This window comes from Salmo salar, chromosome ssa13 (genome assembly GCF_905237065.1).
Source record: "Salmo salar chromosome ssa13, Ssal_v3.1, whole genome shotgun sequence".
Lineage (NCBI taxonomy): Eukaryota > Metazoa > Chordata > Actinopteri > Salmoniformes > Salmonidae > Salmo > Salmo salar.
In genome coordinates, this window is record NC_059454.1 from 67,069,637 (window position 1) to 67,081,447 (window position 11,811).

The 11,811-nt window shown below is 42.7% G+C and overlaps 1 protein-coding gene across 4 annotated transcripts; it reads left to right on the plus strand.

The window, feature by feature from the left end:
• The first annotated feature begins 1,188 nt into the window (after positions 1-1,188).
• srsf7a (serine and arginine rich splicing factor 7a) lies at positions 1,189-9,428 on the plus strand. Of its 4 annotated transcripts, XM_014137139.2 has the most exons (9): positions 1,236-1,340; positions 1,453-1,540; positions 3,857-4,085; positions 4,278-4,463; positions 4,623-4,697; positions 5,007-5,045; positions 5,219-5,314; positions 8,318-8,419; positions 8,937-9,428. In XM_014137139.2, exons 3-9 carry the CDS (start codon positions 3,865-3,867, stop codon positions 8,986-8,988), a joined length of 771 nt encoding a protein of 256 aa, XP_013992614.1. In that variant the 5' UTR covers positions 1,236-1,340; positions 1,453-1,540; positions 3,857-3,864; the 3' UTR covers positions 8,989-9,428. The 4 variants fall into 4 exon arrangements, with proteins under 4 accessions (XP_013992611.1, XP_013992614.1, XP_045549442.1 ...); XM_014137136.2 differs by lacking the exon at positions 1,453-1,540 and having other exon boundaries at positions 1,189-1,340; XM_045693486.1 differs by lacking the exons at positions 1,236-1,340; positions 1,453-1,540 and adding an exon at positions 1,606-1,629.
• Positions 9,429-11,811: the final 2,383 nt, after the last annotated feature.

The window sequence follows — 11,811 nt, forward strand, 5'->3', positions numbered from 1 at the left end:
ATAGGGCATGTGTCCTTCACTCCCGCTTGCCAGCCAGGGTGACAGCTAAAGCACAAGGGGTATGACATGTATTGGAATGACTGGAATTCTGACAGACATTGGTTTTCAATGTAAAGATATAATTTAATTATATTATTATATGAGGTAGAAAGCGATGGGTTAGAAGAAGCCTACATTACCAACCCATAAATTAAAATTGAACATCCATATATGGTCAGCTGTGTAAACTTTAACATTGATTTATCCTGCAATAGATGTGGTTCAATTGGTAACATAAGTAATCTAAAAGTAATGTAATGTAATCAGATTGCATTACTGAGTTTGGGTAATCCAAAATTTACGTTACTAATTACAATTTTGGACATGTGACTAGTAACTGTAACGGATTACATTTAGAAAGTAACCTACCCAACCATGTTGATGTGTACACGCAACTGAGGTCTTGTTTGAAACTTCTAGTGAGTCGGGTGAAGTTAATAGTTCAAAAAGTGACAATGACTGGGTTACAGTGGCAAAGAAAAAGGGAAACGAGATGTAAAGCTGTGGTGGAAAATAGGAACCCACTAAATTCGTTCTTAGTCGGAGTGAGGGTTTTGGATCAATGCTACTTGGGAAATTTGTTTAACGTCTCGAGGAAAATCTAAAATGCGTGGAGGCTGGAAGGTGAGAGTCACAAGAATTGGTCGTATTTAGATTTTTTGTGTGTCTGCAGAGCAGAAGAAGCGTGTTTTAAAACTATTTAACTAGGCAAGTCAGTTAAGAACAAATTCTTATTCACAATGACAGCCTACTGTCAAACCTGGACGACCCTGGGCCAAATTGTGACCCACCCTATGGGACTCCCAATCACTGCCGGTTGTGATACAGCCTGGATGCCTCAAGCACTGAGATGCAGTGCCTTAAACCGCTGAGACACTGGGGAGGTCCCTGGGCCTGTGTAGGATGTATTTTGGACTGGACTGTGATTGAATAAGTGGGATGGGTTTTGTTAGTTGACCTGTTTAATTTTGTATGATGTCGTTTTCCCCCTCTCCGTATTGTTTTTTGACTTTCCTTATTCAATTCCCGTTCAGTTGATGGCGGTAATGCACCATTAACATTGGATGCTAACCTCCGTTAAGCCCCATCGAAGAAGAAGATGACGTGTGCACGCGCCCGGCATCATAGCTGTAGGAACCAATGGTATGTTACTATTCAGGAAATCCCTCCTCCCTGAAACCGAAAGAGAATCGCTCTCTGGTTGGCGGTACTTCCTTCCCTGGGTTATATGTTAAACGTGCTGTTGCCTTGTGTGAGCAGCTAGCTAGGTCAATACGGGAAAGGGGGGGACCGTGGAAAAGGTGAGTGCCCGGCTTGTTACTATGCTAAGGAAACGAAGACAACATAACATTAAACACAAATTATGAACTCGTGAAATGAATCACGCTTTATTTCTTTTACTCGTATTTGCAGCTGACTGAGGCCAACTGGGAAACGGTGTTCATTCACTAGCTAAACGGGGGAGGCGGGTAGCTAACGTTAGCATAGTTAGCTGCATCAAGTGAGTATGGCAGCCATTGTATATCGATCCAAGCTGCGTTTTCGGCGAACTGTCTGAAATCACATTTTGGCAAGAATCAAATGCTTAGGGTACGTTTTCAAACCAGTTTGTGTTTATCGTGATATTTCTCCCACTTGTATCGTTATAGCCTTATTTGGTGAACAAAACCGTGTGAAACCATGCAATGATGTGCGGCCTAGCTTCTACGCGCTAAGTACTGTATTGCCCACTGCACTGTTGCTAGCTATCTAGTTGTGTGTATTGGTCTCATCTTACTTACACATCTAACGGTAACAGCTACTATAGCTAGTTATCTACTGCCACTTGTAACGTTAGCTAACAACGGTAACGTTAACTACGTCATTTGAGTAAAAGTACATTAGTCTCGAGACCTGCATGGTATTCTTTACGCGTTTGTTAACTAAGGGTATTTTCACACTTGTTCTCTTTCAGCCAATTTTTGTGAACTCGGTGCTGTTAACTTAATTTTTTTGTGCAGAGTGAACACTCCAAAGGAACTCAGACCTTTCAAAGGAGCCCCCGAACCGAACTAACACCATCTCGACAGGTGGTCTGGGTTAGGTTCGCTTGAATTCCGTCCGGTTTCCTTTTTTAAAGCATTGAACACGAAGCATCTCAGGTTTGCTTGTCATTATTCCTGCACCACACACTAGGCTATTGCAATACCGTGTCCCCTGCCATAAATCCTCACATTGATGCCACAAAAGAGAGAAGAGGTGGGGGTTTGCAGAAGAAACGGTCTTTGGATATTGATTGGGATTGTCAAGGATGCACAGAAATTCCACTGTGTGGAGTTTTTAGTTCAGATTATTTGTATGCAATATGCCATCCAGCGTTATATGTTAACAGAGCTTCAGAAACGGTTTATTCGATTGTGGGGTTTGAATAGTGTGAGAATCACAACATGGGGTACAAAATCAATTCTAGCTCTTAAAGGTGTAGTAGCCTGCGTTGGGTGTAAATTGAATTAGTGTTATTTAATCTGCAGTTAATCTAGTATTTATTCTGTTACTATTAAAATGTACATAAATATAATAGGTATCTTCTGATTAATTATTGTCTCATCTTTTAACTAAATGCAATTTATTCACTTCCAAAATGTACGTAGGTATATCTAGCTGTCTGATACCACTGTCTGATGGAATGGCTTGGCCTGCACTTTGTAAAGACCCAGAGTACATTGAGTGAATGTTGAAAACTATTTCGGTTCCTTTCAAAACATAGCAATGTGAATGTAATCAGGACTCTGACAAAATAGTTCAACTGGCGAAAGAGTTGTCGTCATTCAAAGGCAGGGGCAGTACATCCAACCGGCCTCACAACCGCAGACCATGTGTATGGTGTTGTGTGGGCAAACGGTTTGCTGATGTCAACGTTGTGAACAGAGTGCCTCATGGTGGCGGTGAGGTTATGGTATGGGCAGGCATAAGCAAGGACAACGAACACAATTGAGTTTTATCGATGGCGATTTGAATGCATAGATACTGTGCCGAGATCCTGAGACCCATTGTTGTGTCGTGCGATTCATCCGCCGCCATAACCTCGTTTCAGCATGATAATGCAAGGATCTGTACACAATTCCTGGAAGCTGAAAATATCCCAGTTCTTCCATGGCCTGCATACTCACCCATTGAGCATATTTTGGTTGCTCTGGATGAATGTGTAAGAATGCACATTCTAGTTCCTGATAATATCCGGCAACTTTGCAGAACCATTGAAGAGAAGTTGGACAACATTCAACAGGCCACAATCAAAAGCCTGATCAACTCTATGCGAAGATGTCGCGCTGCATGTGGCAAATGGTGGTCACACCAGATGACTGGTTTTCTGCTCCACACCCCTACTTATTTTTTTTAAGGTATATGTGACCAACATGCATATCTGTATTCCCAGTCATGTGACATCCATAGATTAGGGCCACATTTATTTGTTTCAGTTGCATTTATTTTCGTTCAGTATAGGACTATACCGCAATACGTTTAGATGGACTTTTTGGTTACCATAGCCAATTTTCCTCTAAACACAACATGTAAGGTCCTTGGGCTAGGAGTGATGTTAGGCTTTTTTAGTCCATTATTGGGCTAGCTAACCTTTAGCCAGCCTCACTTGAAGCTTGTGCTGAAACTATTTAATTGTTCCCATAAAATAATGAGCAGCTGGATAAATAGCAAATATTTTCATTAAAATGATAAGTTAGTCATTATTTCCTACCCATTGCAACAGGCCATGCTAGTCCTGAAGGTCTGTATGGTGTTACACAAGGTCTCAATGTCACTCCTTCATATCTGGTTTCAGATTTTAAGATGTCCCACTCATCATCACGTGGCTCCTCGCGCAACACTGACTGCAAGGTCTATGTGGGTGACTTAGGCAACGGGGCTGCTAAGGGGGAGTTGGAGCGGGCGTTCAGCTACTATGGACCTCTGCGCAGCGTCTGGGTGGCCAGGAACCCGCCTGGCTTTGCCTTCGTTGAGTACGAAGATCCCAGAGATGCTGAGGATGCGACGAAGGGCATGGATGGCAAGTGAGTACATGTGAGATTGCATACAGCAGCCCGTTACTCTGTGGATTCATAGGGCTTAATCTATAACACTTTGTCTTCAATATTAAATATTTTTCTGATTTTTGCATTTCTGATTCTTACACTTTCACAAGACCTGACACTTGCTAGCAGGCTATATATGCCATCTCTTCTTAATCCACTGTCCTTTTTCAGAGTGCTCTGTGGTTCTCGCATAAGAGTGGAGTTGTCAACGGGCATGTCTCGCAAGTCACGCTACGGCCGCCCCAGCCGTCGGCACTTCGACCCCAACGACCGCTGCTACCAGTGTGGCGAGAGTGGCCATTATGCATATGACTGCTCTCGCTTTAGCAAGAGGGGAGGAGGCCGTCGCCGCAGCAGGTACAGTGTAGAGGCCGCCTACTCCAGAATGTTTCTTTCACCGTTAATTGGAATGTCACTTTTGTTGAATGACATTCAGCAACATTGTGGCTCCAAGATAATGTAATGTGTGTAGCAACCATACATATACTGTATGTTGATCAATGATCTTCCTCTCAGGTCCCGCTCACGATCTCGCTCAAGGTCCAGGGGAAGGCGTTACCGCTCACGCAGCCGAAGCAACGACCGTGACCGGTGAGTGATTCTGTTTCACAAAAGGACCCCTGCAAGTTGACTTAAAGAGACTTGGAGTCTCCTATGAAATGTTTTTATTTGATTATTTATTATTCTAGCTGACCTTGGACCCATGTCAATATATTATAAGGCTGTTTTTACACAGGCAGCCCAATTCTGATATTTTTGCCAATTGGTCTTCTGACTGATCAGCTCTTTTGCCAGTAATTTGGCAGAAGATTAGAATTGGGCTGCCAGTGTGAATGCAGCCTAAGAGTTCTCTTAATTGCTATTATCAGCTTCATGAGTTCCCTTATCTCCCTCTAACAGGCGTAATAGATCCCCATCATACTCAAAGCGCAGAAGCAGGTAAGATTTAATCTACTGCTGAAATCGGTGAATATACTATATTTTCTGACTGTTTATTGTATTTTGTTTTTAGTCTTGTGTAGGCTACCATCCCAACCCTTAGTTTGCATATAGCGGATAGAGCTGCTTTGAATAGATGACATGACACAGGGGGTATTGTCTTTGCACGGTAGATCTGGGTCCCCAGCACGTTCCAAGTCCAGAAGTCCAGTGCGCAGATCCAGGACCCCAGTCCGTCGGTCCAGGACTCCAGTGCGCAGATCAGTAAGGTAAATGATAGTCATGAAGTTGTCTTTAAACATGGTAGGCCTGTCGTCCAGTTCTTACTGCGACAGATGATGCTACTGAAAGTAATGATTGATCGAAAGTGCGTGATTGCGGGGCCTCCTGAATGGCGCAGCGGTCTAAGGCAGTGACCTGAGGCGTCACTACAGATCCGGGTTTGATCTCGGGCTGTATTGTGACCGGGAGACCCATGAGGTGGTGCACAATTGGCCAGGAATAGTCCGGGTTAGGGGAGGGTTTGGCCGGCCGGGATGTCTTTGTCACATTGCACTCTAGCGACTCCTGTGGTGGGCCGGGCGAATGCATGTTGACAAGGTTGCCAGTTCTACAGTGTTTTCTCCAACACATTGGTGCGGCTGGCTTCCAGATTAAGCGAGCAGTGTGTCAAGAAGCAGTGCGGCTTGGCAGGGTTGTGTTTCGGATGACACATGGCTCTCGACCTTCGCCTCTCCTGAGTCCGTACGGGAGTTGCAGCGATGGGACAAGATTGTAACTACGAAAAAGGGGTAAAAAGTACAAAGTAAAGAAAATGCGTGCTTGCTACTTTCATTTTACTGACGACAAACTGCGGTTTCGAAAAGCCAGTGCTGCTCCTGAAATTAAACAAACGTGTCGCAACTGCCCCACTCTAAACAGGGCTTTGCCACAACCTGATAAACAACTTTTTTTTATTTTATTTTTTAATAAATGTAAGGCGGTGAAGTGGGCAGGGCGAGGACAAGTTGGGGAAAGCTAAACTTTATGCAAGTACTAAGCGATGGCTGCTGATACCTAGCACTACCTAGCCTGCTTGTTAGCACTCACGAGGGTCACGCTTGGCTATCCAAATTATCGTGTTATGTGGAAATTTCCTGTAAGGTGGTTTTAATCACTGTTGTAAACCAACCAATATGGCACTCAAGACTGGACTACTGTATCATGGCAGATGTCCCTTGTTGTTAAATCTATTCCTTGGGATAATAATACAGAACCTTTGCACAGGTTAAAGTAAACTCAATCTACATTCTGACTAGAAATGAGAGTTTCCTAAATGGCAGTAACCAGGTTTCCATCAAACTATTTGAGTCAAGTACCTGTCAAACTGAAGATAGACCTGGTGGAAATGTCAAGTTGTTTTAAAATGTTGATGAAACAAAATATGCTAGACAAGGGTGGATAGGTTTTTTTTTTGTAGGTGATTAGATTCTGCGGCAAATTGGAAACTATTTATAGAATAACCGGTCACGCGATGCTGTGCGGTGTGGTCCTCCCACTACGACTTTAAAAAGCATGCACAGTTTATTAGGCTACAGATTAAATAAATTGATGAACTTCAGTGTGGTAACAGTGCACTGTGATGAGCTTGATGCTCCTTTGCAATAGATTGCGGATCATTGGTGCTTGGCTGCCAATTGACAAATATAGATTCTTGCTCTTATCTGTAATCTCATGTAGCCTACCCTCTGCACTGTATCTGCAAGCTGTTGGCTAGAGCGCATGCCAATACTAGAATGGGCACATTTGCTGTTTAAAACATACTTTGTGCCAAAACCAAGTTACAATTGGGATGGAAATGCACAGCATTTGCTTTTTATTCGGTAAATGAAAGTTATGCTTTTTGTGTGCACTTAATTACCCACAGCCTTTAATTTGCAAGAAGTTGGTTTGACGTTAACACACCGCTGTTAGTAAAATGCCAATGTAAAAATATTGGCTTGCAAATCTGCCACATTTATGGAAACCTAGCTAGTGCTTGAAGTGGAATGGGTGCTAGTACAAAAAAGAACCAACCACTTACGGCTGAACGATTAATCAAATTTGACTTGAAATTGCGATATTGATGTGCAATATCCATTGCTGCAATATTTTAAATGCCACGTAAGTGAAAAACTCATCAGGAGGTGAAGCAAGCGGAGCAAGCTGGGTGGAAAGGGCCGGCGGAGTAGTGACTATGCTAGCAGGATATTATCTCCAATCTTTACAGATAGCAATCGTTTCCATAAATTGATGAATAGGTCTAGTTTAGCATGTATGGTAAGGCCTAAACTACCTTCCTATTCAAATGAGCTAAAAAAAAAAAATGAATGTTAACATTCGTATTGTTTTGTGTGGCTTCAGCGCTAGCGATAAGTGAAAATGGAGACCCGTTCTAGTTGAGATGCGTGTCAAAGCTGTCAGCCTGCTATGCATCATTATAATTCAAACCCATGCATTCTAAAATCGCACACTCATGTTTGTGTTTAGGCCGTCTGACATTTTTTACTTTCGATTTTGTCCGCTAGAGTTGGGAGTTCTCTCCTCTTTTGGCCGCTTCCCAATCCCACACACCACGCCCCACCTCCTGTCATTCCAGCAGACAGTTCCTCATGCTCGAGATTCACTCAGCATGCTTTGACCAACACATGCAGTCAACAGATTTTCCCAAACAAAATCGAATCAGCTTTCCACTTTTCTTAATATAAATTCAAGTGTTCTATTATACTTTTCGTTTGTGTAACTAGCGTTTTGCAGAGAGCAAGTGATGTGGTTTTAGCAAGCTCCAAATGTGCCTAAAAACAATAGCCCCTAATGCTAATCGCTAGCGACCAGATGGCTAGCGAAATCCACCAAGGGCGAATCTTGCTAGAAAACCTTTGCTCTAATACAGGCTGGGGCCAGTGGTGGAGTATATCAGCATTGTTCTTAATCTGAGGAAAGGGTGAATAATATTCTAAAATCTGTTTGCGTGTACATTTTTATCTAATTAAGGTCCCATGGGAAACGGTGACCAACACTTTGGCTCCTACTGTCTCAATTTCCTCCCTTCATTTGTTATCCTGCCAAACTAAACTGTATTTCAGCCTTTAAAATTAGAATGATCATTCTATTTCTGTGATTCCAACACTACCTCTTTCGATCTATAATCGCAAGTAAAATCGCAATATTTGATGCAGACCTACAACCAGTATTGAATTGAGGATTTAGAGGCCCCTCATTGCCCACTGACGCCAATGCTGTTTCTTCTGCAGTCGCTCCCGTTCTCGCTCCCATTCCCGGTCAGTGTCCCGCCCCAGGGCACGGAGCGTCTCCAGATCTCGCTCCAGGTCCCGCTCAGCCACCACCAAGAAGAGGTATTAAACTTGAGGATCTCCTCATACCCCTACACCAGGGTTTCCCAATCTCGGTCTTCGGGACCCCAAGGTGTGCACGTTTTTGTTTTTTGCTCAATCACGACACAGCTGATTTTAAAATAATGATCTAAGCTTTGATAATTTGAATCAGCTGTGTAGTGTTAGGGCAAAAAACAAAATGTGCACCCCTTGGGGTCCCAAGGACTGAATTTGGGAAATGCTGCCCTACATACTTGTTTTCTTTCATGTGGCACTGAAGTAAGACTATTTTATTCATGCATTTGGTACTGAAGACACTTAAATTCAACTCAGTCAAAATGGTTTGCCTCTGTCTGTACACTAGTTTTTGCTCTTTTGCACCACAGATTAATAGCTATTTTAGTTATGGTGATTACCAGATGCTTGTACAACTTTCAGGTTCTACTTTTTTTTTTGTCCCCAGTATCTAAACACAATGATTATTGGAATTAGGAGTTGCTCCACTGAAAATGGTAATTGTCTTCCTGCCTTGTTTCAGCCGATCCAGGTCTCCCAGCCAGACGGAAAGCCCAATACCTGATGCTGACTGACCATAGGGGCGAAACCGCTCCATGCCCTGCTGTTCCCCTATCCCCATTTGCCTCAGGGCTTGAAGCCATTTAACCCCTTTGTCCATGTATTTTGATTTCTTTCTCCGTTCATTTAGTTTATTTATCCCTTGGTGTTCATCCTCTGGCTTTGGCATTATTATTTCATCTGTATGTACAACAAATTCCCGAACTGTACATTTCAATGGCTCTTTTTACAGTGGTAATGTTTTTAGCTTTCTGTGTATTTTGAATTTGTTAGCCTTTGGCCAGTGTTAATGGCAAAAAAAAAATTATTTTCTGATATTTTTGGCAATAAATCAGCTCCAGTTGAGTGCATTGAAGTGTATTCATAGCTGTACTAAAAGCAGATTGATTTCGGGTTTTATTTCATTTTCAATGTAAATGGCGGTATCTTTTTAATAAAATGAATCTTTACACTAGTGATCTGATTCATGATTGTCTGATGTGGATTTAGTCTAAGTCGATTGACTCACCGGTGTCCATTTTAATTAACAATAAAATCCCCATTTAAAAAATCAGTCTGTTTAAGCCAGAGGTTGTTTTTGTATGGGCTGCGTCTCAAGCCGTTGCATCGGCCTTCCGCATTTGTGGTGGAAAATGGCAGCTACAGGGCTGATTATCAGACCAGGAGACATCCTGAAAATCTGTCTTCACACAAGTCTGAGGTCAGTACTTCTGGGCTGTAGTGTCAGAACCATTTGGGATACAAACTATACTGAACTAAATTATAAATGCTACATGTTAAGTGTTGGTCCCATGTTTCATGAGTTGAAATAAAATATCCCAGAAATGTTTCATTGACTAAAAGCTGAACTCAAATGTTCAGATTTTGTTTACATCCCTGTTTAGTATTTCTCCTTTGCCAAGAAAATCATCCACCCAAAAGGTGTGGCATATCAAGAAGCTGATTAAACAGCATAGGCATTACACAGGTGCACCTTGTGCTGGGAACAATAAAAGGCTCCTCTAAAATGTGCAGCTTTGACACAACACAATGCCACAGATGTCTCAAGGTTTGAGTGAATGTGCAATTGGCATGCTGACTGCAGGAATATCCACCAGAGCTGTTGCCAGAGAATTAAATGTTAATTTCTCTACCATAAACTGCCTCCAACGTTTTAGAGAATTTAGCAGTCCCTCCAACCAGCCTCAACCGCAGACCATGTGTAACCATGCCAGCCCAGGTCCTCCACACCTGGCTTCTTCACCTGCGGGATCGTCTGAGACCAGCCACCCAGACTGCTGATGAAACTGGAGTATTTCTATCTAATAAAGCCGGTTTGTGGGGAAAAACTCATTCTGAGTGGGCTGGCATAAGCCCACCATGCGCCCTCTTTATATGAACTGTAAATCAGTAAAATCGTTGACATTTTTGCATGTGTTTATATTTTTAAGTATAATAGGACCCTACTATGGAAAAGGGAGACTCATAACCAACCCATAAAGTAAAATGTAACAGCCATATATGGCCAGCTATGTAAACTTTAACATGGATTTATCCTGCAATAGATGTGGTTCAATTGGTAACATGTCTTCTAATGCCTCTTAAGGGGAAAGTAATCAGATTACATTGCTGAGTTTGGGTAATCCAAAAGTTGTGTTGCTGATTACAATTTTGGACAGGTAACTAACAGATTACATTTATAAAGTAACATACCTAACCCTGCTGACATAACTAACGTTAGAGGCTAGAGCTGACCTGATTAGAGTGGAGTCCTATAGCCCCATAGGCAGCATTGCCTGCCCATAGGCAGCATCGCCTGAGAAAATGTATTATGCACGCACCTTCAGCTTATGAGAGTACAGGTGCCCCTATATATTGAGGCTACTTCCCTCAATCAGTCTACCCAAAATAATTTTCAGCCAGACTCCTGAGGTCAGGCAGGGCTTGAAGCCTTATGGGGCTCCGCTCTACTCTTATAACTGGAGTTACAATTCCCAGTAACTATCGTTATTTGTCATAGAGCAGGAGTTTTCCAAACTTTTTCACTCAGGGGAACCCCCCTTCCAACATTCGGGACCCCCCCCCCCCCCCCATCGCACATGCGCCATGTCTATTTCTATGGGCACAAGCACTGTTCATGGCACAAGTTCTAATGTGTATTCGTATGATATTTGAGTGACAAAAAAATTACAGGAATATCTATGGGCTAAAAAACTTGAATAGAAAAACATTAGCTGACTCAGATAATGGCGCCGGAGGAGATGTCTGCCGTTTTACGATCCCCAAACCAATTGCGTGTTTCTTTTTGCGTTATTTGTAACTTATTTTGTACATAATGTTTCTGCTACCCTGTCTTATGACCGAAAAGAGTTTCTAGATATCAGGACAGAGATTACTCACCCCGTACTGGAGGAATACTTTTTCTTTAACGAGTCAGACAGAAAGGATTTACTTCAGATGCCTGACAGGGCCCTCATCCCTGTCATTCGCAGGAGAAAGAGACAGAGATATCGGGGGCGAAGGTCTGGGTGCCATATAAGGATCCGACAGCGAGCGGGTAATCTCCCTTTACCATCGGTCTTATTAGCCAATGTACAATCAATGGGAAATAAAATAGACGAACTACGATCTCGTATATCCTACCAACGGGACATTAAAAACTGTAATATCTTATGTTTCACCGAGTCGTGGCTGAACGACGACATGAATAACATACAGCTGGCAGGTTTTAAGCTTTTCCTGCAGAATAGAACAGCGGCCTCTGGTAAGACAAGGGGTGGGGGTCATGTATTTTGTAAACAACAGCTGGTGCACGAAATCTAAGGAAGTCTCAAGGTTTTGCTCGCTTGAGGTAGAGT